Source organism: Hippocampus zosterae, chromosome 18 (genome assembly GCF_025434085.1).
Source record: "Hippocampus zosterae strain Florida chromosome 18, ASM2543408v3, whole genome shotgun sequence".
NCBI classification, from domain to species: Eukaryota; Metazoa; Chordata; class Actinopteri; order Syngnathiformes; family Syngnathidae; genus Hippocampus; species Hippocampus zosterae.
In genome coordinates, this window is record NC_067468.1 from 6,656,901 (window position 1) to 6,684,863 (window position 27,963).

At 42.8% G+C, this 27,963-nt stretch overlaps 1 protein-coding gene across 1 annotated transcript; it reads left to right on the forward strand.

The window, feature by feature from the left end:
• Nucleotides 1-851: 851 nt before the first annotated feature.
• On the forward strand, nt 852-27,963 carry lpar1 (lysophosphatidic acid receptor 1). Its single transcript, XM_052050303.1, has 3 exons — nt 852-1,324; nt 12,385-13,139; nt 22,731-27,963. The coding sequence occupies exons 2-3, from the start codon at nt 12,401-12,403 to the stop codon at nt 23,045-23,047; spliced, it is 1,056 nt and encodes a 351-aa protein (XP_051906263.1). The 5' UTR covers nt 852-1,324; nt 12,385-12,400; the 3' UTR covers nt 23,048-27,963.

Sequence of the window (27,963 nt, forward strand, 5' to 3'; positions counted from 1 at the left end):
CCGCATTCCAAAAACATATCGTGGCAGGTTGATTGAACGCTCTAAATTGTCCCTAGGTGTGAGTGTGAGCGTGGATGGTTGCCCTGCGATTGGCTGGCAACCGATTCAGGGTGTCCCCCGCGACCCTAGTGAGGATTGAGCGGTTCGGAAGATGAATGAAAAGGATTAATGAATGAATTATAAAATCAGTATTCAGTTTAAAAGCCAAAATAATTTGAGACTGTTGGCTTCAGGTAAGATGCGAGAGGGCCCAAGTCAACAGGGTGTACAAGAGCCACTGGGATCAAACACTTCAGGTCAACAAGTTTGAACACAGAGTTCAACAAGTTTATTGTCATCAAGGCTTTGATTAATGAAAACTGAATTGTGTTTTAATACGTACACAAATTTATTATAAGGACATTCACTGCTTAATCAGTGATTTTTTTGGTCTAGGAAGTTTACTTCTGTAAGTGAAATTTAATAGAACTCTTTTTTTGTATGGCTTTTTCAAAAGCACCACATGACTCCTAATTTATTGATCGAATCAGTTCTGTTCAGCATTAAATACTGAAGCATACAGGAGAAATATCACATTTCCAAACAGTTTGGGGCAAACGCTCACATTTTTGTTCGTTTGCACACACGCAGCAAACTCGAGCGCCTCACATAACGTCACGTACACACGCACGCGGACCCACTGTAGAAAATGACGGCAAAATCTAGTTTTGTATGTTGTTGTTCAATCAACAAAACTAGATTTTGCCGTCAATTTCCAAAGTGGCTCCGCGTGCGTGTGTACGTGACGTCATGCGCAGAAATCAAGGTCCCTTCCTGGCGCGTGCACGCAACGAGGAGCGAGAGAGAGAGAGAGATAGAGAGAGAGAGAGAGAGAGAGAGAGAGAGAGAGAGAGAGAGAGAGAGAGAGAGAGAGAGAGAGAGAGAGAGAGAGAGAGAGAGAGAGAGAGAGAGAGAGAGAGAGAGAGAGAGAGAGAGAGAGAGAGAGAGAGAGAGAGGGAGAGAGAGAGAGAGACGCAGTTAGAGCGGCGCGCCAGGCACCAGGAGGAGAGCATCTAGCGACTTCATGTTGGAAGGAGAACTGCAACTTTCCGCAGAGGAAAAAAAAAGTGTTGCGCATTTATTTGGACATACAATGCGACTGCCCGGCTTCATGTTGGATTTTGACACCTCACCACTTTGACAGGAGTGCAGCCCGAGTCTGTATGCTCTGTGGGAGGAATTTCAGGATTTCCCGAGACAAACTTTTTGGTGTGGACATCTAGGAAGCCACTCGGGAAGTATACAAAAGCATCTTTCTACTGCTGTCTCTCTGGGAACATACATTGTAAGTATAACATACTTCTTACTGGAGTAATGATAAATTCACTTAATTGACAAAGCAGGAAGAATAGTGGATTGTGTAATGAGCGTCAGCGCCTTTATTTATGCATGCGGGTATTTTTACCTGCCACGTAGACGTGCTTGACAAAGTATTAGTTTCTGGCAATCGATTGTTTGATCATGGCATTAGCAGATGCCTCAATGTGCTTGCCTTCTGCTCCGTTATTGGGATTGATAAAGGGAAAGGGACACAAGCAGCGAGGGGCTGACTGCGCCACGGAGGTTGGGAGCTTCAGCTTGGAATCAGATAACTGGTCTTAATCACTCAAACATGCCTGTCAGGCTTGTTTTCAGTCCGATGTCATAAATTAACCCCCCCCCCCCTCAGCCCCCTCCCCATCCCCAGCCCTGAACTTTTTTTTTTTTATTACATTTTTTAACCCCCTCAGTCATCATCAATCAAGATGATGCAAGGCAGAAATAAGGTTGTCTTAGTGAAGCTGTTTAAATCCAAATTTCTGTCAACAATCTCCATCATCATGGATCTCAGCATCAAGCTGACACACCTTTGCATAGACAAGTCAAACTAGGCAAATTAACTTGTGTGTGTGTGTGTTTGTGTGTGCGTCTGTGTGCGTGTGTGTGTGTGTCAGCACGGCACTGTTTACTTACCATTTATGATCACAACCCACCGGGGGTCTTTGATGTGATGGCAGAGTGTGAAAAGCATTTACACTGTAGCTCGGGGTGAGGGTCAGTGCTTTTTCAAGATGTTTTAATTATGGAGACCCCCTCCACCTTCCCAACCTTCCTCACACTTGTAATGTCAACAATGATTTGCTGGCTGCGGCCTGTTTGCCCCATTCTAAATTGTTATTGCATTAAATGAAAAGACTATGTGGGTGATTCACTCCATTCAATTACCAAAAGGTCACAATCATACTTTTTTTTTTTTTAGCTTTAACTGTGAAAACAGATAACACAGACTTGACTCGTGATAATGCATCCTTTGCGGTAATTTGACCTCGTTATAAATATTGGCTGTATACCGTCAATGATTTTATGTAATTCAGCTTTATTATGTTATCATGACCGCTTGAGTGGATACACACTATATCACCGTGGATGTAACAGACCGGCGCTCAAAATATGAAGGGAGGTTTGTTCTCAGGGGCTTACCGGTTTCCTCGGGAACGAGAGAAGCTGCACAGACGTTATTTCGACTTAAAAGAGTCGCGCCAATTGAAGAGTCATATGTTCAAAGAAAAGCAAAAGTGACGGGAGCATTTCATGTCTCTGACTTCCAACACTCACGGTCATCCAAAAAGCCCTCACAAAGACTCTGTATTTTGTTTCCTGACATGAGCACTGACATCCGTCGAGAAAAAGAAAGTGAGTCCTTGAAACATCTGTGTTGTGATTATTCCAAGCCTCCTCCTCCTTGCATTCCACCCATTCTTCATCTCAAAGTGCAGATTGCTTTTCACATTCGTGCAGGTTGTACACAACTTGTATTTCTTGGCCTTTTTCAGTTACAAAACATCAAAACAAAAGCAAGCAAGTTGTGGAACCAGACGTGTGTTCCACAATATAGAGAGAGATCTTGAAAAAATGACCGTAGTGTACCTGAGCAGGCCTGCGCTGAGTATTTTGTTGGCGACGGTGTCCAATTCTGAAGCAAATAAATTTCAATTGATCTTCACGTAAAATATTTTGAAAGTCAACCAGATCAAACTTGGACCAGCTTCACAGAATGGATTTTTTTTTTTTGCGGGGCGGGGGGGCGTCTAACTTTGGTTGACATTGGATCAGCCAGTGATTTCAATGAGCATTTTTTTTGTAAAACCTCCAGATCCTGAATAGCATGTTCGTTCTTTTCTCATCATTCCTAAAATATACACAACACACTCTTCAGATAGCAACAGTGTTTTCCTCACCAGTAAACAACATTTTTTTTCTCAAAATTACTTTCCAACAGCCTGCGGGATGTCATCATACACGTTTAGAAGCTGACCGATGTCACGTCTGCTCAAAGGAGACTTGTTCCGATGGAAAATGATGACTTGTGTGGCATTGTTGGATGAGCATTACAAAGATGTGCTTTCACCCTTACGTGCACCCTGTCACCTGATAACACGTTAAACTGTCCACTGTCGTATCCGCTGTCCCTGAAAGGGTTTCAAGGTAGAAAGTCGTGGCTGTTTAAATGGATTAAAAAAAATGGTGTGTACATGATGCTCCCACATTCTACCTCCTCTTAGACTGTGGCAAACTTTAAGAACTTTAACAACTTTATCCGAGGCCAATTTGGTGCTTTTCTGCTTTCTACCACTCACAAATTGCAAAATTCATCTTTGTGGTGTTCAAACAATTTTGGAAAATATCCAGCTGCGATACATAAGTGTATACATTGTTATTTATGATTCCGACAGTCACAACTGGGTAGGTTAATCATAAAATACAACGATCTGCATCTTGAATTTGAAGTATGTTCTAACATCATTGTGAAGCCTTTTTTTTTGTGAAGCCTTTCCTGAATGTGGTGTTCCTTAAAAGGGGAGCACTGGTTTACTGTTTGGCACATAATGATTGGAAGCAGACCAAGAAAGCACTCTAGTGCCTTCAACCTCTGTCCCTTTAGTGGTCCGGCGAAAGCCCTTGATAGACACTTGCTGTAAAGTGCTTAAAAAAAAAAAAGCCTTTTAGAAAATCCCATCCTTGTGTCTGTTGAAGAGATGCGACGAAGTACTTTGTGATGTGCTTGCTTGCCCTCAGTCTGCACTCCAACACGAAAAACCCATGTTGACTGACAGACCGGCTGAAGTGAGCTAATTGGACCAGCTAGCCAGGAAAATTCCACTGCCAGTTCCTGACAAGAAGACCCTGCTTGTCTTCTATTTGCAGTTCATTTTTGCAAAGTTAGTCTGAAAGGTGTAATCTCGCTCTAAAGCTGACACATACGATGGAGTTTATCTTGTTAAAATGGCGGCAGATGCGGAGTTGTCACAATGCGGCCATTTAAAATGGAAACAATGCAGATGGCTTCGGCCGTTTGTCAGTCTAACTGGCAATTAGGGTATGACTCTGTGTCAAGGGGAGGACACTCGCTATCGTACTATCTTGCTACGGGGAGTTTTTTTGACAATGACAACCTCCATATTTCATCTGGGGTCTGCGCAGCGTCGAACTTTCACTCCTTTTGCTTTGCAATCGTAAATCAGAATGCTCGTGTGTCGCGTTTGGAAACTCGTCTGGTGGAATTACAGGCATGCTTTGGGGAATGCTTACTGGCATCTCAATTTCTTTAAGGGGAAATTAATGTCTGTTTGTTTTGTTCGATGGTGTCTTAATTGGAATTTGAGCATCCTCCTCCAAAAGTCCGGCATATTATCTAGAACAGGGGTCGGCAACCTGCGGCTCCGGAGCCGCATGTGGCTCTTTTATACTTAAGTTGCGGCTCTGCGTGGCTTGGGAAAATAAATCTGTCTGGTTGAAATCGATGTTATTTGTCTCAAAAACCTGTATCGCTTCTGTTATGGTCTCTGAATGGACACTAGGTGGCAGTGTTGGAGAGTAGAGAAATTCTGTTATGGTGACCATAGTGAATTGTATGAACTTCCCAGCAGCAGATTTTTGTTTATATTGATTGATTATTTATCAATTTTTCCATCCATTTTCTGATCCGCTTCATCCTCACAAGAGTCGCGGAACATTTCATGATGGCTGATTCATTTGCATTTACCTCTGATGAAAGATGGTCACCAGTATGGCGAATTTGTGGTGGACAACTGGCCAGCAATAAAAGGTCAAATATAGAAAGACATTTCCAAAATAAACACACAGCCTTTGCTGAAAAATATCCGGAATGAGAAGAGAGAGAAAAAAACTTATTTCAGAACTGATGCCAAAGGCTGATCTGCATAAAAATCTATTCAAAAGTTGGATGAAGTCTGCAAATTTAACCACCTACCTGCAAATTTTGTGACTGCTCAGGAAATAGCCATTTATGAGACGCCGTTCACAGATGGAGAATACATGAAAGAGTCATTCATTAAGATTTCGTAAGCGTCACAGTAGTATACAAGTGTGAGATTTATATATAGATTTATAGATTGATAGATAAAGCCTGATATCATCGAGACCAGGTCGACATGGCTCTTTGAGTATAAAAGGTTGCCGACCCCTGAACTCGAAGTTTCGGCCACGTACATGTTGCCACAAAAATAGTTGAATTTGAAAGAATCATTGTCATGTTGAAACTTTCCTTAAATCCCCAAGAGGCTGCGTTCACTTACTTTGCACGCCAGCTTTGTGTTGTGTTATCATGGGAACTTTTGCAAACAATGCAAAAGCAGCACTTTTACCCCCAATGTGATTCTTTCATTGGCTCGAATCCATCACATTGTGTTGTCATGGGGCAACAATGGCAGGATTGTTGATTGTGGTTCTTTACGTGCCCTTTTCTGCGATGGGAGAGTGGCAAACTGAAAATGTGATGAAATGCAGTGCGGGCAGTTTTAATCTGAATTTTGTTGAGAAAGACTGAACGTTTTCTGTGTGTTATAAGCCTCAAGGAATCAATCAATGCAAGAGGAGATCAGAAGGAATGCTGTTGAGCACTTTTTTAGGAGGGTTGAAAACTGGGAGGTCTGAATTAACACATCTTGTCCCCACAAGTGACATTGAGTGAGGATGGGAAGTTCAGTCCACACAATATTTGCTAAACACATCAGCACATGCTTGTTCTGGCCCAAATGTCTTCAAGAAAAGCTTGGCTTTATAGTTTCATGGGTTTCTATTATGTCGCAGTGGTTGTTAATAAGAGATTGGCCTGAAAACTTTGAGTACATTAGCAAGTTGATCACAGAAGCAAAAAAAAAAAAGTGTGAATACAAAATGAAAGGCTTCGTCTTTGGCTTCTCCAAAACCCCCATCGCTCAGATTGCGGCTGTCACTATAGCATTTTCCAAGTTCTCATCTTTGAAAAAAAAATGTGAAGCTAAATTAAAGGGTGTACATAATTTATGTGTGACCGTGGAAGCTGTTGAGAAATTAGACAACACCGTTAGTATTTCTGGAAAAAACAGAAGCAAATGTTCATTTCACAAACTTCGACAGGTTTTCTGCTGCGATCGTTCCTCGATGTATTAATGTAAAGCAGACATGTGCAGTTTTACATGCTTTTGTCTGAACAAAATATGGCATGCTTTCCTCAAAAGACCCCAAGGACCTTTTGACGTTTGGCTCTCTCCTCTTTTACATTTACGGCGGCTGACTGTTGCTTCTACTAGCTCAGGCAGAGGTGTGGACGAAGAAAGCGAGACCATTATTGCCCTGTCATTGGTCACACCCAAGCATAGCCCACCCTCGTACTCTTAAATGAACTGCCGTGACACTGAACACAATTAGTCGCGATGACGGAAAATACTTTGTTATAAGATACTGCCGTTGACGATTTTCCAGCTTCAGATGAAATCAGATGACATGGTCTCGACCATGTGGCTACTCTTCACGCGGGCTATTGAAAGAACTGCATGTCGATGTCGTCGCTGGCAGACGTAGTCAGAGGTCATCGTATGACGACAAGCTGCGAATCCCGTCACGGTTGCAGGCATTCACTTCATGATTCACCTCCGACTCTCAATCCATCCCTTGTGCTGAGCTCCGCCACTAATCAGCAGAGCCAATGTGCGAGCGTGAGGGTGTATGCGTGTGGTTTAGGTGTGCTCGATTTGGGAGAAAATCGGAGAATGAAAAGCCTGTATGTACGTACTGTATCCGTGTGTCAGTGTTTGTGTGTACTCGGGGGTTGTTAGACGTTGCCGTTTCTTGGCTTTCTAGAGTGGGGGGAATGTGAACAATGTGCGCATTGTGTGGAGGGCCGAGTAAAGGGGGGGGGCTTCAGGCGGGGGGAATGCCACGGAGTAGCAGAGGGGGAGAAGGAGGAAACACAAGGAGAAAGTTAAATACAAGGGAGGAGATTGACATAAGGAGTTTGTCATGCTGAGGTTAATGGTATAAAGAGTACACGGTGGCAACATATGAGAGAAGTTGGGGATTCGAAGGGTCTGTTTGGAAGACGGCGACCTGGTAAAAGTAGAAGTGAAGCTTGATTTAAAGCACTCCACTCTCATGGTTCAGCAAAAAAAATAACTGATCTGTAACATCCGTGCCAGGCCACGAAGTTGCCAACGTCTTTGTTTCGGGGTCATACCCTAACCGAGTTTAAAAACCTCGCATCAGCATAGATGTGAGATTAGAAGCGGTCTTTGAATCACCTCTCATCTCTCTTCTGAAAAGCAAAAACAGAAAAAAAAGCAACATTATGGGACCGCCCCCGAGGTGACAACGTCAACAACAAGTGAGGAGAGCCTTCGCAGATGGGAGCACAAGGTTACACAAATCAGAACAAATGAAGGCAAAAGGCTGAGGATACATCAAGGGAAGAAAGCCAGTGAAAGATTGAAGACATATGCTTAGAATTCTCAGTTGCATTTGTCATGCATACAGTTCGTTGTCCGCTCGGTGACAAAATGGTCGAGGTGAAATTCACAGATTCGACTCGCAGTTAAAGGTGCAACTCTAACAGGATGCAAAGAAAACTTTAGGTAGAGTACAGTAGTCCAGTGATAATATTTTAAATGCAAATTTTGGGGGTCAGTAAAATAAATGAATTTGAATTTTAATCAAAGCTGATTCACAATCTCTGGTTTAGTTCATCCAAAAGGTATTTGATGATTCACAAATTTTTCCACACGAACGCTGACACTGGACTGTTGCGGGGGGAGAATTCGCCCAAAGGTCTTGGTAGAATTAATGATCAACGTTCAGAGTTGAAGGGGCCACAATTTTTTGTCAGTGCTACTCAGGGTCCGCATTTGAATATGGACAAAATATATGCGTAGTTGCAATGTAACATATTCCATTTTTTGTGATACATTTCTCACTGGATGTATTAAAAAATCCACTGTTTAACAACAAAGGATTTGAATCAAACAGCAAATAATCCCCTTTTTTACCAGTGTGTAAAGGGCTTTCTTGCATCAAAATGACCACACAATAACTCATTTTGTGGGGGGCGGGGGTTGTTTTTTTTTTCACAAAAATGACTTCACACAGTTATAATTTTATTTAGGTACTTTCCCTTGTTCTATGGTCATGATCACATTGATCACATTTCTCTTCTTTGTCTCTGGTGTCCTGTGGTAATGCCACATACAAAAAAAAACAACAACAACAAAAAACCATGGTCTTGTGAGATATGCTGGAGTTTTGTGAGAAATGCATAGGGATCATGTGACGTCGTGCACCTTGGCCTTTTGAACTCTGGGGTCTCGTGAGAAGCGGAAAAATGTTCCTCCCCAATTTGGAGTGCCATTTGGAACCGTACAAAATGCCGTGTTTGACTTTCAACCTCCACTGTTTCTGATGTTGGACGTGCATGCTTAGAAAATGACCTAATGCATTTTGTTGGTGGTCCTTTAATTTTCCTCTGTTCGGCATACACGCATAAACCCCCCCACACACACACATTTTAAACCCTCCCTCCCCCCACACAGCAGGACCTTATCACACATTACTAACAAGCATGCAACGAGTGTGTCGACAGACTTGACTCACACTTGGGCACAGTGAGCATTTTGTACTCTGTCTTTAACACTTTGGGGTCAGACTCTGCACACACTCACGCACGCTTTTTCCTCACGTTCTTCTCCGGTTGACTCATACGAAACACTTGAACATTCAGTTCAATTCACAGTGATGGGTCTGTCTTTTCGGGGTAAAAAGAACCACCCTGCAATTGTTGCCTTCAAACACACACCCGCGGACATACAATGTCACACTCTCTCACCACAGCCGCCGAGCGTGAATCAAAGTGGAAAGTGTGCTCAGATGTCACTGCCACTTCCTCTTGCACTTCACTCCTGACAACTGGCCTCAGGCATCTTAGAGCTAATTGCTCCCTCCAGATACTTAATGGCCGTAACCCGCAGATGACAAGTGGACGAGATGGGCTTTCATCCGCGGTGGTAGTAGTCATAAATTCCACCTCATTATGGATCTATCAGGCATGAGGGCTACTGCTGTCACTCAGTCTCTCCTTTCAGCGCTTTTAATGGCCAAGCCGCGGCACCGTCTTGAGGCACCGGTGCAATTGACAGGAAGTTTGGATATTTAAGTACAGTTCCATAAAGTATCCGAAATATATGGAGTGTATTGATCTCAGTTGAAGTACTGTACAGGTGTCCCTATTGTCGCGGCCACTCATTTGTTAATGATCAGGAAACAATCTGTTCCAACATCCAACATGCAGGACATGAAATCTGTACTCACAATACATGCCCTATTGTGATGGTAATATTTGTTGAGTGAATGGAATAGGATTTCACATCCATCCCCTAACCAGACACAGCCGACAGAGCTCCATATTGACCTAAAAGGGAAATTGGACACATAAACAAGCACGAATAAAGTTTATTTCATTGATTAGGAGTCCTTTATTGTTATTGGTAGACTGACATGCCTAACACGCACCCGTTTTGGCCGAGGGATACTGGGATGTGGTATGCTGCCAACATTCCCAGCCAGTATATCGGTCAGTACTATATTGTCTTTGGCATGAATTATTCCTAATAAGAAAGCTGAAATTGAACATTATTGTGCAATGTGGGCAAGAAAATCCATTCAGGAATTATGTTATGGGCTTAAGCTACCCATAAAAAATGCACACTCTATGGAGTAACATATAAGGACCTTGAGATTTTTTTGTTTCTTTAGCAGTGAATATGTAACAAACAAGTACTGTATGAGGTCCATCCGTGTCTTTCAACATGGCCTCATTAGCCTGCCTTTTAATGAGTAAAGTATTTACAATTGTGTCCGAGGAGGGGGATGGGATGGGACTGACTCTTTTGTTTACAGATGAGTGGAGTTTAAGAGAGTGAGGATTCCCACCAAAAAAGAAAAACATAAGCACTTTATATTCTCCATCCATCCATTTTCTAATCCTGTTATCCTCAAGAGGGTCACGGGGTGTGCTGGAGCCTATCCCAGCTGTGTCCGGGCAGTAGGCGGGGGACATCCTGAACTGGTTGCCAGCCAGTTGCAGGGCACACATAGATGAACAACCATTCGCGCTCATAATGTCATGCAAACTTCACACAGGAAGGCTCGCACCGGAATCGAACCCTGCACCTCTCCACTGTGAGATGGACGTGCTCACCTGTTTAACCAGTCAACTAACATGCCAGTCAGTTTATATTTTCATTCATTATTTTTGCTTTGTTTAACATTTCACCACATTTAGTCTTATTTAGACACAAATCACATTGTGGTGCTTTCATAAGAGCGACCGAAGGCTTTATTTTCGTAGACAATGTATTTGTGACTGAGCACAAATGCCGATCCTAATTTTTGTTTCAGCGCATGGCTCGTTGCACGTGTTTGCCAATTTGGCAGACCGGTCTCAGCTAAGATGGGTAGGCCCATTTCAGCAGAAAGGAGTGTTCTCGACAGCTGGTCAAATGAGATGCATTTCATTCATACATATGTGAACAGCGGGCATCAAACCCTCTGAGTCATCGTACGATATTTTGGAAATGCTCTCACTAGGCGGCACAACTATGGGGTGGTCATGTGTGTGTGTGTGTGTGTGTGTGTTGGTGGGTGGGGGCTGTGAGTGTGTGTTGGGTTCACTTCGAAATGGGGCACATAAACGATCCGGAGTAGAAGGCGGTCTCCATGTCATGTCCGCCATGTAGATACGCTCATGCACGACTAGCATGCCGTATTTGAAGGCAAAGACCTGCTTTGATTGGCCATGATTGAAGCCAGCTGTGATCACTCCCACAGCAGCGCAGCCTTCCCTCCAACATGGGGTTTAACCAGCCTCAGATCCGCCATGCAAGGTTTACACCATTCACAAAAACGGAGCCCTTTGTGGCATCCGTATAGCTTTGTCTTATTCCATGTGGACGCATACACACACACCCGTGCACAATATCTTCCTCCCGTGTTTGTTTGTATGTTCTGTGTATGGGTTCACTCAAACTGTCCTGTTGCTGTTCCTTAACTTTCTTAGTTTCTGAGTTGTTTTTTTTCTCCCCCAAACAGGAAAACACAATAAACTGTACCAGATGGAGTAAAAGCGGAGTTCCGTCTCATATCTCGTAAACAAGCCGTGCTGCTTCTGTAACCTGTTACTTTCTCGACAATAGGAGCTTTGTGTCGCCTGTTCTTGAACCTATACAGTACATGGCTGTGCTGTAAACTAAACTAAGCGCCGGTTTACACATTTATCCATGACTGTTTTATTCATGTGAAGTGCGGCCATGTTTCCTGCAAGGTTCTGTCATTGCAGTCTAAAACCTAAAAAGTGTTAGGGCGTCTAAGTAAAACGTGACCGCTGAGTCAGTGTTTCATTTATCACTGACAAAGAATTTGTCACTGTAGTTGCACGTATACTGTTTCTTGTGTATTGTGGAGAAGTTGAACCAAATTGTTGGGATAGGAAGCAAGATTATAAATGAGTATTAGCTGTCCTTGTTTCAGAAATTTGACTTCTGTGTGCCCCCTTTGAGTTCCCTCCGAGCAACTCTGTGTCTATGTTGTCCCTCTGTCAGATCTCATTCCATGACTCCAATCCTGAACAATCCCAAAGTGATCCAAATGAAATAAACATTCTGAGCATTTAAACATGGCTTTTCTGCTGATGACATAATTACAAAAGTCAAAAGGTGAAACTCCACAAGGAATATTTACCTTAGACTGATACTTTATTTTCTTGCAATGTTACCGTTCGCATACCGTATATTCATGTTGTTATCATTTCATTCTGACATAGACCCCACTGAACTGACATATACATGGACTGACAAGCATACCTCCAATTCTCTTTTGAACATCCCGTTGTGTATTCGATGGACTTTGCACGTTCTCCAGTGAGGACGGAGGTGGACAATTTTCTCGAGGAAAAAGGTCCTGGCTCCAAACATGCGCCCCCGATATGTTAAATGCACAGAACCCCAATTGTCTGTGACTCTTAACGTATACTCTTCATTTCAGGAACTTCAAAACCGCGATGGATGAGGAGCAGTGCTACTACAATGAGACCATTGCCTTCTTCTACAACCGCAGCGGCAAGTACCTTGCGACTGACTGGAATACGGTCAGTCGGTTGGTGATGGGCCTGGGCATCACAGTCTGCATTTTCATCATGCTGGCCAACCTCCTGGTGATGATCGCCATCTACGTCAACCGGAGATTTCACTTCCCCATCTACTACCTGATGGCTAACTTGGCAGCTGCGGACTTCTTTGCCGGACTGGCCTACTTCTACTTGATGTTCAACACAGGACCAAACACGAGGCGTCTGACTGTTTCTACATGGCTTCTCCGGCAAGGCTTGATTGACACCAGCCTGACAGCCTCTGTGGCAAACCTCCTCGCGATTGCCATCGAGCGCCACATCACAGTATTCCGCATGCAGCTGCACACACGCATGAGCAACCGGCGCGTGGTGGTTGTAATCGTCATCATCTGGACCATGTCCATAGTCATGGGAGCCATTCCGAGTGTGGGCTGGAATTGTATCTGCAGCATCAAATCATGCTCCAACATGGCACCGCTTTATAGCAATTCCTACCTAGTCTTTTGGGCCGTCTTTAACCTGGTGACCTTTGTTGTCATGGTGACGCTCTATGCCCACATCTTTGTCTATGTGCGCCAAAGGACAATGAGGATGTCACGTCACAGCTCCGGACCCCGACGTAACAAAGACACAATGATGTCACTGCTGAAAACCGTGGTGATTGTTTTGGGTAAGCATCCTCCTCCTCGTTCTGTCTGTCGGAAGAAGTTGCTTGTAGGCTGATTTTAAAATAGATTTGGGGACTTCTCTGGAACACTCGATGTTTATTTGAAATGGAATACTGTTGTACACAAGACATAAATGGGACACGCAGTTCTGTCTTGTGCAGTGGTCATCAACATGGTGCCAGGGGGCAGCAGGTATAGCCACCAAGGAACACATAAGTGTAGTGGAGTGATTATTTTTAAAATTTAATCGTATGCCGAGACCTATAGAACAAAAGTATTCTAAATTAAGACATTTCTACCTTACAATACAATACAATACAATACATGCTGATTTATATAGCGCTTTTACAACAGCGGCAGCTGTAACAAAGCGCTTAACACAACCTTGTTGAACACTTATTTGTAACAGTGAGAAGTCATTCACGTGATCAGTGTCTTTATATTGGTGAATATTATTACAGTATTTATAACATAACTAATGGAAATTAGATTTTTTTCTCAAAAAGTGTGTATCTAACACTCGTTCGTTTTATTTTATTTTTTTTAAAAAGCTTGCTAATCGCTAATCCATGATTCAAGTGTGTGAAATAATAAGCTATTTTAAGCTAAATTATTTGTAGTTTCTACACTTGATTAATATTTAGGTCCTCCAATGTTCTTTTAAATGCAACGGTCAACCTAGAATAAATTTACAATGTATTGACTAGGGGCGGCCCGGTAGTCCAGTGGTTAGCACGTCGGCTTCACAGTGCAGAGGTACCGGGTTTGATTCCAGCTCCGGCCTCCCTGTGTGGAGTTTGCATGTTCTCCCCGGGCCTGCGTGGGTTTTCTCCGGGTGCTCCGGTTTCCTCCCACATTCCAAAAACATGCGTGGCAGGCTGATTGAACACTCTAAATTGTCCCTAGGTGTGAGCGTGGATGGTTGTTCGTCTCTGTGTGCCCTGCGATTGGCTGGCAACCGATTCAGGGTGTCCCCTGCCTACTGCCCGGAGATGGCTGGGATAGGCTCCAGCACCCCCTGCGACCCTCGTGAGGATCAAGCGGTACGGAAGATGAATGACTGAATGTATTGACTAGTTACAGAATGTACCGAATGTGATTTTAACTTCTGGAAGACTCCATCCACCATAGCATATGATAAACTCTTTCAGTGTATGTCCAAAGCTCTGTGTACTGTACAAGACGGGCTTTATATCCAATTTCAGTTATTTGTGGCTATGCTTTGGCATTGTAAATTGTCAAGGCCTATACTATGATGGGGCCTGGTTTATCTTCCAACTGAGCAGGGTGTGAAGTCTGACAGTTTTATGTTGGAGCATTCCAGAAAGATATCTCTCCCACTTTGCAAAGTTCCAGGATCCTCCGATTGTGCGATAGTTTATTTAGAAATGGAGTCTTACTTGCCTACAATGCTCTCTAGCAAACCTCAGTGAGCTGAGTGAAAACCGAATTCAAGTGTGAATTGCGGGAAAAAGGTGCTTGTTGATACTTTGAAGCAGGATGTGTTTGTCCTTAGACAAAACATACCAGAGGATTCCATGTGATTTGTCTCTGATGTGAGTTCTTTCTCATCCTTTTGTCACAGTCTCCTAACAAATCACTCAGTGGGTGTAAGCAAGTGGGTTTTGATTGGAATGAAACTCGCTGTACTGATTGATCGTGATTGCGCAATACTAAGAGTCACATTTTAGGTCAATTGGAGCAGAGGTTCAAGAGCTACGGCCCACTGAATATTAATGTTTGGCAAAAAAGGGGCGTGGCCTTCTTGAACCCTTAAATTTCAGGAAGTACTGGCTCAATCTTCACAAAACGGGTGTTGTTGGAATGGGGAATTCAACAAGGAATCCAAATATGTCATTTAAAAGATTGGTCCAAATTTGAGTGACTTCATATTTCAACTTCTAATTTGACCTTGAAATTGACCTTGCGGATCACATGAATTTTAAACATTTTTCTTGGAATGTAATTTCCCACATGTCCATGGGGTATGGACACACCATATTCAGATGAGTGACTTCGTCTTGATCCAGCAGAGGCTGAGGCTGAGAATGTTTACAGAAAAGTCCCACCACACATTTGTCAATACAACAACCAGTCGGCCAAGGGCGGCCACAAGGACAGCGTCAAAGCTCCAGTTTGAGAACAGCCTATTGATTCAAACTGATGTAGAAATTCTAATGACTGACCGGTTTTAACGTAACTATAACACAAAAAAAGAAGAGTCATGAGGTGCGACTCAAGGGCTTTCTTTTATAAACTCTAAAGTGAGTTCTGACTGTAAGCTGCTTTTTTGAAAAAAGTTATTCATTCGTTAGTCATTGTTATGGGGTTTATTCATACAAAACATTTAATCACATCCATTTGACGCTTGGGTTGTACATGCAAATGTTTTTTTTTCTTCATGATAACCTAGCTGAAGTTGAACTACAATGTTCACAAGTCTTTCCGTCTTCAGATGAGTTGCCAAACATTTCGGTTGAGCTCTGGGTTTTGCAGGTGTTTGTCTTTTGGGGGGAAAGGTCCAGAAATGCTTGACAGTATACCCCTTGGAGATGTCTTGTCATGCTTCTCCCATCTGTTGGCCAGATGATGGCTGTTTCCCTGCCAACTTCCCCCGCTTGTTCCTTTCAGGATGCTGTAAAGAGAACCATGACGGATTTCTGTCTCTGAAGCAATGAAAGAATGGGAACGTAATGGGTCAAAGTTGATTTGGGCACTTAAACACATCTATAAGCGTAGAGACATATGCTGTAGCTTTGCCTTTTCACCGCTCTTTTGGGCTTTATATGGAACTGTGGGACAACGGATTTACTTCTTTCACATCAACTCTAATGCGGCTGTAATGTTGCCTGGTGGTGGGAACACAAAACCACTTGATTAGTTTAACCACAGACAGATGAGTGTGTATCTTTTATAGAGATAAGCTGATGCAGTCTTACAAAATGAACACACTGGAACCAATTTTTCAAGACGTTTTGGGAAGCTTTTTTTTTTTTACACAACTGTGTATAAAATTAGCCAAATTCATCAAATTCATACATCGTCTTAAACTTGACAATTGGCACTTTCACTTGAATGGGCACTCTTGCTCAAAGTGGATTCAGCTGCTGGTCTTAATACAACTGGGGGGGGGGGGCAAGTTGGAGTGACACCAATAGAGATGATTCCTTTCTTGTTTCTCCTCTGAGTCAACAACTGTGTCCAAGAAAAGGATTCATCCATGTGTGTGGTGTGCGCGTCAGGTGTTGGCTCATGCAGTTGGCCCCCCTCTGTCACGTTTGTGAGGTGGTGGTGGACCTCAAAAAGCAGGCAAGAGGGAGGAGCAGGGTGTATTTGAAGAATTGTATTTAAAACAAAGAAAACTAAATCCAAAACACACAAAGTACAAAGTATCAAACAAAAACCATGACTAAAGCTAAAACATAATGATGAACTAAACACGACAGAAACCAAGAGCAAACGGCAACACACATGACAGTAGCAAGAAGCATCAAAACTGAGTGTTCGGGCTGGGAGTCCTTTTAAAGGCCTGGTTACCTATGACCAACAGGTGTGCAGCTGCCAGGGGAGCCCTACAGTGTCACCCGTTGATCCCTAAACCGAATCATGACACCCTCTGTGTTTGAATTCTCTTGATTGTCCCAGTGCTGGATGCATGATCAGATTATCGGACCATGTGGCACACACATTTGGTACATGGCACAAGTGTATGAAAACAAATGGCATGAAAGCTCTGGCATTAGTATTCAAGGGCTTTTGAAGCGTATCCACTTTCTTATGGAAAGCAGAACCAATCTGACAGGGTGACAAGCCAAACTCTGCCATCCACTGTCCGAGTGGAAACATGTCTGGTATGCGGCTCGCGCAGTCACCTGTTGTGTGTGTGGGGGCATGTATGGCTTGTCTGATTCTTTTTTTTTTTTTTTTTTTGCATGGGATTTCTGTTCACACTGTGGCTTTTTCTAATCAGACACAATAGTGTCCTTATGGTTTGTATTTGGGCATCTAAGCATGCCGCAAGTGCTAATTTGCAGCACACTCTGTAATCTCTTTTGAAATGTAGCATTACCGGTTTCCCCCAACATATTTTTCCTTTTGTTTATAAAATAGAGTAATCCTGCAACTTAAAACAGCAACGAGCTGTTATTTTTATTACTACTAAAATAGCCTAAGTATATTTCAGGAAATTCCTGAACACCGTACGGCTTTTTTAATCAAGCACAATAGCGTCCTTATGGTTTTGGTTTACGCGTGTCTAAATCGCTAATTGGCGGATATACGATATAATCTCCTTTGAAATGTATTATTAACGACTTTGCCCCGACTTGTGAGTTGTTATTCAATCCTGAAAGTATCCGAAAGCATGAAAAAGGATGAAAAGCTTTATCATGATTAACTTGGTAAATGAAAACCATCATTATCTTGTGATACAACCGAAAATGTCAGTGATATGACAGAAATGTACAATAGCTCTATAATTTGCAAAAGATACATAGACATAGAAAAAAAAATATATATATACAGTATATAGGTAATATATAGCCTAATGTTGATTTCACACAAAAGTATTATTTGAAACCTCAAAACATTATCCAAGCCGTTGCTAGCGAATCTAAATTTTGGACATTTTCTGTATTTTTGTTACGGTGAAGCAGAAACAATAACTTTCTACCCATTTGAAAGAGTTCACTGTTCTTCCAGCCTTCGGCATGCTTCTCTGAGCATGAGCTCACCGTACTCACACCACCGGCCTCTTTAACAGTCATGCTGAAGACTTAGCCACCTTTTGTGATTGTATCTAATCGACAGTGTGCATGTGGAGAAAGGGAGAGCAAAAAGAAATCTCTCTTGGGGACAAATAGGAAACCACAGAGCCATTTCAGTCTGCGTAGAGTAATGGTTTCTGCTGACTGCTTTATTTCAATGGCCTCACGGTCGCGACCTCAGATGATTGCTGGCTTAGGAAATCACAGAATGAGATAAACACAGAAAGAGAAGGCTAAAGGGGAAGCCGAGTGAAAGATTTAGAGAGGAAAAAGGCAGATTGCTGGAAGTAAGGCATGACCAAGCTTGGCCAAGGCAAGTTTAAAGAAAGAAAATGAGATGCTGACCCTTCATGTATACAATAGAAAATTGTGAAATGGTCTCTGGTAAGAAAAAAAGTCAAATAAAATGTGGACAGTAAGTCTTGCGATGCAAGAACTGTCCAAATGTTTCCACATTAATCGGAAATCTGATCACTTCGGTCAATGATGATGTAATCAAGTACTGGCATGTGTTTGGCAGCGCACGTGTTTATCTTGTGCCCATGTGTGGATTCATGGAAGTATTTGATTCATTTTATTTTATTCTTTATCCTATTCTTATTTTATTGTAAGCCAAAGGAAAAATGATGATCATAATTTGGAAAATGAATACTTTTAAAATACCAAAGTGTATTCATTCATTCATCTTCCGTACCGCTTGATCCTCACTAGGGTCGCAGGGGGTGCAGGAGCCCATCCCAGCCATCTCCGGGCAGTAGGCGGGGGACACCCTGAATCGGTTGCCAGCCAATCGCAGGGCACACATAGACGAACAACCATCCACGCTCACACTCACACCTAGGGACAATTTAGAGTGTTCAATCAGCCTGTCATGCATATTTTTGGAATGTGGGAGGAAACCGGAGAACCCGGAGAAAACCCACGCACGCCCGGGGAGAACATGCAAACTCCACACAGGGAGGCCGGAGCTGGAATCGAACCCGGTACCTCTGCACTGTGAAGCCGACGTGCTAACCACTGGACTACCGGGCCGCCCTACCGAAGTGTAGTTTGCAATAATTAAATGATCATTTGTTTCAGCGGCAGGACAAAATTTCAGGCATGCATTGGCTAATCAGGATGATTAATCTTGACTCATCAATTCAAGTGATCTGATTCAGTTTTAAGTATTTCATTTGTTAAATAATCCAAAGGGCAATGCCCCTGTCCGAATCTGTTGTCGCAAAGGCAGACAAGACCTGCAAGGTTTCAAAACAGTTTTCCAGACATTTCAAGATTTTCCAGTCACTGCAGAGGAGCTGTGTTTATTTACATTTCTCCACGGACAGCCTGCTCTGCTTTTCCACTTTCTTTCCGCTATACTTGACATTCTATAACACTGACAAGGCAAGCGGGTTCACTTTGGTCCGCCCAAAAAACACATATCCCTTCCTTCCATCCACCAAAATGGCTTTTTGGAACTTTGAGTTGGATTCCTGAGGCTGACGCGATGGCCAATTTGCGCCATAGTCCTTCTAATGAACATTATCCGAAGGTGTTACCAACACGGATGTAGACTCGCCCAAACTCTGCTGGGATAAGCTCCAGCTCACCTGCGAGCCCGATGAGGACAAGAGCGATGGAAAATGGATGAATGCCGATGGGATTATGTTTCAATTGCTTTTCAGCCATCTGCTGCTGTCATTTTTGAATTTTTTGTTCTTGCAAGATTTCATTTTTGCGCGTTAGGACTCTGTCTATTCCACTGTGAGTACGAGCGATCTCTAGGGTGCCCATTACGTTGATTGCGATCGACCGTTAGATCGCGGACTGGTCCCAAGTCGACCGCGAGTGGTGTCGAGGAGAAAAAACAAGCAAACAACCATTTGTGTGTCATTGTACATGTTAGGGGCGGCCCCGTAGTCCAGTGGTTAGCACGTCGGCTTCACAGTGCAGAGGTACCAGGTTTGATTCCAGCTCCGGCCTCCCTGTGTGGAGTTTGCATGTTCTCCCCGGGCCTGCGTGGGTTTTCTCCGGGTGCTCCGGTTTCCTCCCACATTCCAAAAATATGCATGGCAGGCTGATTGAACACTCTAAATTGTCCCTAGGCGTGAGTGTGAGTGCGAATGGTTGTTCGTCTCTGTGTGCCCTGCGATTAGCTGGCAACCGATTCAGGGTGTCCCCCGCCTACTGCCCGGAGACAGCTGGGATAGGCTCCAGCACCCCCCGCGACCCTAGTGAGGATCAAGCGGTTAGGAAGATGAATGAATGAACTAATGAATGTGCATGTTAGTTAATGTTCACTGCACCCTAATCATCCCATCAGTCCTAATTTCCCAAAAAGTATTCAAAAAATGAAATAAAATAAAATAAAGCAGGTAAATCTTGAACCTACGGTGACCTACGTCACCACCGAAGGAACCACTTTAAAATGATATGTGTGAGCGATGATAGTTAATGGGCTGCAAAAGTGCCACATGCCTCTGTGTCGGGCTGTTGCTCATTATGGCGTGCATGTGTATGTGCGTGCGCGTGTGTGGTAACGGGATCGATTGCAGGAGGTTGGTTGATCGAAAAGTCGATCTTCGTTCCAAAAGGTTTCGCCACCCCTGAGCTAGCTTGATTTACTAAGGCAAAGTGTAACAAAATGAATAATTAGGGGTTAAGATATACTGTACTAATGTTTTACTTTTTACAACTCAAAACAAAAATCATCAGGTGCAGGTGTGGTCTTAAAACACAACAGCTGATTGGTTGCTGGATGTAAGGGAATTCCTCGCGGAGAAGGAACGTCAGGAACGCACGTCAGTCTTTATGACGTGACTGAAATGTCGTGATACCTTGAATGAAACTAAAGGGGCGTGGCTTGTGGAGCCATGTCCAGTCTTCGATGAATCTTGCACGAGCGACGTTCCTGACTTCCCTGTTAGATGTTCTTCTTCCGAGAATGTCGCACCTTCACCTTTACTTCTGTTTGTCATATCCGATGGCAGGCACTGAAGACTAACATTGAAATGGGTTTCAGACTGATATGATTTAATTACTTTGAGATAAAGCTACTGTGACCTCCAATATGAATGTTTTAGTTGCAATAGTAATGTTGTTAAGCGTGACACGTTGATTGTGTGACAGTAAAAGCCATATTTCTTGTTACTCTGATAAACAAGCTGTATATTTCCCGCGCCAAGGCTTGTGAAGATCAGAGGAGGATGTTGAAAGAAATGATTTAGACAGCTTGGACGTAAGACATTCTGGAAAACGAACAAACTCCCAACGAGTCAGCCGGCATTGCTGGGAAGTGAGGTCAAGCCCTCTTGCCTTCAGCTGCTGCCTGCAAAAGCCGAACAGATAACAGGCAGCGGGCCTGCTCATCAAGTTTGCTGTACTCATATCTCATGAATCCTTTTTTAAAATTTTTATCCAGCTGTCTCCAGGGGTAAATGTGCTAGTGTTTGGTCCTAGTTCGGACAAATGGCCTCTGTTGATATAATTCACTGCACTTGACCTTGCCATTCATGCAGAATGACTCAGAGGCCATTGCTCTTCACTATCCATCACACATGTCACCGAAATTCCTAAGGAATTGTACGTGTGTGATGTCAACATGTGAAAGAGCAGTCGCGTCATAATTATTTTGCAAGTCTGCAAAACGGATGTCATATACTGTAGAATAATTTAAAAAAAACATGATTTGGGAAATTAGTACTTTGCATTTTTTTTCTTTTCTTTTCAATGTGTTCCAAATGTTCCTTGGTAGTATTTACAAAGTTTTTTTTTTTATCTGGTGGGTTAACGTATTGTGCACCTGACATGTTTTCTGTATTTTTATTTTAGTCAACCCTTTTTGTCGTTGATATGGAACTTTGATTTTAGAAGGTTAGATTTGTCAAAGTATCAGTACATCAGTATTGTCGGTTACAGTTGGACCTTCCTGGGAATTTGATTTTTTTGTGCAAGTGCATTGAAATGAAGATAATTTCAGTAGAATTCAATTGATGTCATTTGAGTCCATTTGTTTTGATCAATTAAATACAGAATTTTAAAAAGTGTAGCATCACATTACTGTATCGGTGAAAATAATTATTGGATTTGATGAATTTCTGGTCTGCAATTTGGCAATTCTACACATTCTGGCAACATATACTAATGCACACCAACAACTGAAAACAGTGACATTTTTTTCTCCTTTTTTAATGTCAGCACGTCTGCCTCACAGTCAACAGGTTCAGTTTTCGAATCTTGGCTCAGGTGTGGAGTTTGCATGTTCGCCCTGAGCTTGTAGGAATTTTCTCCAGTTCCTTTGACTTCCTCCCACAAATAAAAAACACATACTTCTTACTTGCCCATAAGTATGAGTGTGAGCCAGGGGTCTCAAACTCATTTTTGCCACATTTTAGTTACCATTTTCCTTGCAGGGCCGTTATGGCTGAAACCATATAACCAGTCAAAAATAAATGTGAATTCGATTATTGTTTAAGTTACTGTAATGAGGGGTTTGGTAATGAGAAAATGCTTGCAGTATCAGTCTTATTTATTACAAATAAGAATTTGAAATTTTGGTAGCGGTATTAGCAAGCATCATGAAAGTTGCCATCTTTGATTTGCTTTCGCGGGCCACGTAAAATGTTGTGGTGGGCCAGATCTGGCCCACGGACCTTGAGTTTGACACCTATGGCATTCGTGTTTGCTTGTATGCTCGCTAAACTTCATCTCCCCCATGGGACAGGATAGAAAATGGATGCATTTGTGCTTTCAAAGTCACTCATCACTTTTCTCATACATGCTGCCGAAGATGAAACGTAGCCCGTGTTGCCCCATGTTAAACTAATCTTTATCGTGTCTCTCCAGGGGCATTCATTATCTGCTGGACCCCAGGTCTTGTCATCCTTCTCCTTGACGTCTTTTGTGCCAGCTGCAACGTCCTCACCTATGAAAAGTTCTTCCTGCTGCTGGCCGAGTTCAACTCCGCCATGAATCCCATCATCTACTCGTACCGCGATAAGGAGATGAGCGCCACTTTTCGGCAGATCCTGTGCTGCCAGCGGCAGGAGAACGTCAACGGGACGGCAGCAGAGGGGTCCGACCGATCGGCGTCGTCCATCAACCACACGGTGCTCAGCGGCGGCATGCATCACCATCACAACAACGAACACTCGGTGGTATAAAGGCTCGAGGGGTGGCTGAACTCTGCGTGAGTGAGAACGACGGGGAGAATGTGGGGAAGCCATATGTGAAGGTCAAGCGACTCCAAACGTGATGTGAAGACACAATCCCATGTAAGGGATTGTGGAGGGAAGATGGACACTTTAATGGTGGATGACAGGAGAGCACTAGGATGACGGGCCATCAGACATCCTCAATGACTCTGAAATGCTGTTCATATTTTTCATTGATGACATATTTTCTATTTGTGTTGAATGTGTTGCTATTGGCAATGTTAATACAAACTGTTGCGTCTGTGAAATTACCAGAATGCCAGTATAACATACGGCCTCTCTTCAGTTTACTCTTAACGTTATATTCGTTACTTACCAAGCACAAATGCGCGGAGGCCAAATTTATCGTTTTGATTGTGTTCGTTGTTTATGGGTGATATTGCAGGATTCGGTAAAACAAAGTTTCGCCCCCTGCCCCTGACTGGAAATTGTAAAGTCCCATTCACTTGCACTCGCCACCACTTTAGCACCAGTCAGTTCATATCCATCCATTCATTATGTCTAATATCAGCTAGCTAGCGTGCTAGCTAATAAAACGACAGCTAAACACAATAAGGCTGTTCACTTGTTTGTATTTGAGAAACCGTTCAGCCTTGGCAAAAGTCTCTGCCTCACTGAGAGCCGTTAGTGACAAGATTGGTTTTGTCCATTGGGACCTAAAGGGGTTCCATGACATCATCCGTATGTGGTAGGAAGCTATAGCTCAGCGAAACAATAACACTGAAGATTACTTCATTGATTCGATGACTCACCTTTTAAATTGTAACCAGACTGTTTGTCTCATTTTGATTTTCCTCGGCCGTTAGACCTAAATTGACCCACCATGTGAACTTCACTAATCTTACGCAACCATAACTGAAATCAAATTTGGGCATCTCAAAGTTGATGGTAACATATTTCCATACAGTCGAAACATATTTAAACCGTTTCATGCACCCCTGTAACACGATAAGCTGTCCACTGTAGTGACCGCTATCCCTGAAAAGGTTAACATTCCAAGGAGCATCCAAAAGTGATCAAGTGAACCGCTTCAGACTGTCAGCTAACTTGAAAAGAAATGAATCAAATAGCTGCAAGAAACCCCACAGCTTGTTTATTTCCCTTCTAAGGGATTAAAGATAACTTGTTCTCGGATGTGACCAAAGAAGGCGAGGAGGTTGTTTAGCAGTTTACCACATGCAGCCTATGAGCCGCTGTGTTCCACAGAAAATACGGCGAAGGTCATCTTCGTGTTGTGTTAGCAGAGCACATGAGACGTAATGACTTGTGTGCCTCTTGGTGTTTTATCTTTTGTTTTTGTGTCCATGAATCAAAAAAGGCCTCAGGTCACAATAGTGCAAAACAGTCAAAGTATCTCATCGTCAGTGAGATGAATTTCGAGACTCATCCCAAAAAGGAGAACCGTGAAGTGGGTTCTGTGAAAGTCTTAAGTTTGAAATCCACAGTATCTGAGGTCCCACAGCCCGCCAGTCCCGATGTTTGATTTCCATTTTAATGAAAGCCCTTTATTTGGGGAAAAGGTCACTCTTATGAGATCACAGTCTGGCTTTGGAAAACAAGAGCTCTGAGCTGTGTGCTCACTTATCCTTTTGACCCGAGATTGAATGTTACACACACAGTATTGTCGAAATCAAGTTGAAGCTTGATGTACATAGATGCATAAGTGATGAATTTTATCTATTGAAATGATTAAAGTCATGGTATGGTTGAGCTTCAGTGTTTACGATACTCCAGCACTTCTACAGGTCACTGACAACAAAAACATCAAAAAATCATCTTCAAAGTTTCAGAGTTTTCCGGACAAGTATAGCTACGTTTATTTGTCCACGGTACAACTTTGATCGGGCTAAGGTATCCACTGCAGATGGTGCAGCAGATCAAATAGTCTCCACATTTTTTATTTTTTTGGGGTTTTCTACAAGATAATTAGTAAGACAATACTAGCACAATTCTCTGTTAACCAAACAATGATGAGCAGTGTATATGCGTCGCCTTTTTGCAAGCGTACTGAAATGTATCAGTGAGGCGAGTACCTGAATGAAAGATAACTGATATGTGGGATACACAAAAGTTCTTAGCACACCAAACAGAATTGGACTACTTTGTGGAAACGGGAGGCCTTTTATCCCGCTCCTACACAAGTCACTTCACCGACAGCCGTTTGTTTAGAAGGATTTTTTGTCATCTGGGTGTCTGTAAAACGTGGAAAAAAAGACACGGGATATTATGGATCATTAAATCTTACTCAACATTTGAAGAAGTATAAGTGAGTGGCCTATTTAAAAATACTGTTGACTTGCTCTGAATTTTAGCAGTTTCCCTTAAACACTACATGGCTGACACTTAATTGATAGCATCCATCCATCCATTTTCAACGCCACTTAATCCTGAAGTGGGCCGCGGGAGTATATTCCATCTGATTTTGGACAGAAGGCAGATTACCCTCTGAACTGGACTCCCGCCAGTCACAGGGCACAAATAGAGAGAAACAACCATTCACACCCACATCCAGATCGTCACTTAGTGGGAATCAACCCCACGCTGCCTGCACACAAATCAGGCAAGTGTACCATTACACCATCAGAGACTCACTTAACCCCTTTCATGTGCACTGTAACATGATAGCATGATAATCTGTCCACCAGGGGTGTCAAACAAATTTTTTGTTGCGGGCCCCTTCAGAGTTATGGCTTCTTTCGGAGGTCCGGTGCAAAATCTCAATGTTATTTATTACCCATGATAACTTGACATTTCGGTACAGAATTTAACAAGAATCATGATAGTTGACACACATGATTTGTTCCCGCGGGCCACATGAAATGACATGGGGGGCCGGATCTGGCCCCCGGCCTTGACTTTGACACCTGTGCTGTCCAGTGTTGTAACTGCTGTCCCTCAAAGGGTTAACAACAGCAAACTCTCCTTACCCCTCTTTTTCTAGTTAAAATGGTGTGGTGCTGTCTTTCGTAGAAGTAGTCTGCATGGAAATAGGTTAATTAAAGTGGAGCTGTTGACTGAATACAAAAATCATGGTTTAAATTTGCACATGGTTTCAAACTCAACTGCATTTTCAGATTTATTTAATTCATCCCATTTTTGTATTTCAACTAGATTGGCGAATTGCACTTAAATACAGCATGTGGCAAGGAATGAAGGTTTTGTCTGTGTGTTTGGATTCATGTTGCGCAGAGGTACCACTGTTTGAATCCTGCTTCTGAGTCTTTCAATCAGAACTGTTTTTTTTTTTTTTACAATGCAGGCTAACTTTTTTTTCTTTCTTTATATTGTTGAGTCTGTATTTTGAGCACTCTATGGGACAGTCTAATTGTAACTCTGACAACAAATACCACTTCACCTTGACTATTCTACCATATTACCACACAAATTTAAAATGCCTGAATTGAACAGGCACATCATATTTGTAATTCATCCCATATCTCCCCATGTAGTCATAAATTGCTTGTATTATATCTCACATGGGGTGGCCCGGTGGTCCAGTGGTTACCGCGTCGACCTCATAGTGCAGAGGTTCAATTCCAGCTCCGGCCTCCCTGTGTAGAGTTTTCATGTTCGCCCCGGGCCTGCATGGGTTTTCTCCGGGTACTCCGGTTTCCTCCCACATTCCAAAAACATGCGTGGCAGGCTGATTGAACACTCTAAATTGTCCCTAGGTGTGAGTGAGTGCACGGATGGTTGTTCGTCTCCGTGTTCCCTGCGATTGGCTGGCAACCGGTTCAGGGTGTATCCCGCCTACTGCCCTAAGACTGCTGGGATAGGCTCCAGCACCCCCGCAACCCTTGTGAGGATAAGCGGATCGCAAAATGAATGAATATATCTCACATACTCCAGAGGTCAGACGATGGTGTAATGATTAGAAGAGCCAAAGACCAAAATTATGCAACTTTGTGTTCCAGCAGCGTGCCACGCTTTTTCACTGATCAAAATTGCGCATCCCTGGACCTGGCCCTCCATATTTGTTGTTACCAGATATAAAGCACCCTCCATAATTATCGGCACCCATGGTTATGATGTTTTCTTTAGCTTCTAATGACGAAAACCCAACCTTTAAAAGTTGAAGTCTGGCGACTGAGTGACCATGGGAGAGCTTTGTCTGGTGAACCATTTCTAAAATGGCAGCTCCTGCGCTAAAAATCAACATTGATTAGAAAGTTTTCAACACTTCTTTACCAGAGGTGGCGATAATTACGAAGAGCACCGTACAGTCAACCAACAGCACACCAGTATGTTTATTGGTTCAGTGAGTTAGTGTGTGTCTCTAAGTGTATAGTATGTGTGTACAGTATATAAATATTGTATTCAAATTGAATCACCAAAGGGATTGTGCTTTCATGTGTACATTTTAACTGCTATATCCTGTTCAAAAGTACTGTAGGAGGTTTTTGTGCCGTGATCTCTTGTGTAATTAATTTCCTGTAGACATTATTGAAGTTATGAACTTGCTTACTTTGTCTGTGCTTTCTGCAGCCTCCCCTTTAAGCGAGCCTGAAAATTCGCTTCAGTACAACCAGTGATAAATGAATACGAATAATCCAGAGTCCAAGCATGTAGTTATGCCTTTGAGAAGCACCTTTATGATCGAATATGTTCACATCTTGGTTACTCTTAACTGAACTGCACACTAGGTATTTGTAAAAGGGTAACAGTACTTTCCCCTTCCCCCAAATAATCAAACTGTATGTTCCAAAATCAATTACAGACATTTCTCAAGAGTCAAGACAAATAATAGTCTGCATCATAACATAAAAAATAAAACACTTTCTAGACATACTCTTCTTCCCTGTAGGTTCTGAAGTAAGTTAATGTCAAGAGGGGTTATTGAAGGAAAAAATAAATAAGAAAATAAA

Excerpts from the sequence above, each read along its gene's own strand:
- lpar1 (XM_052050303.1), top strand. The coding sequence starts at position 12,401 with ATGGATGAGGAGCAGTGCTACTACAATGAGACCATTGCCTTCTTCTAC. Across the intron at positions 13,140-22,730 it reads AACCGTGGTGATTGTTTTGG|GGGCATTCATTATCTGCTGG; the intron begins GTAAGCATCCTC and ends GTGTCTCTCCAG.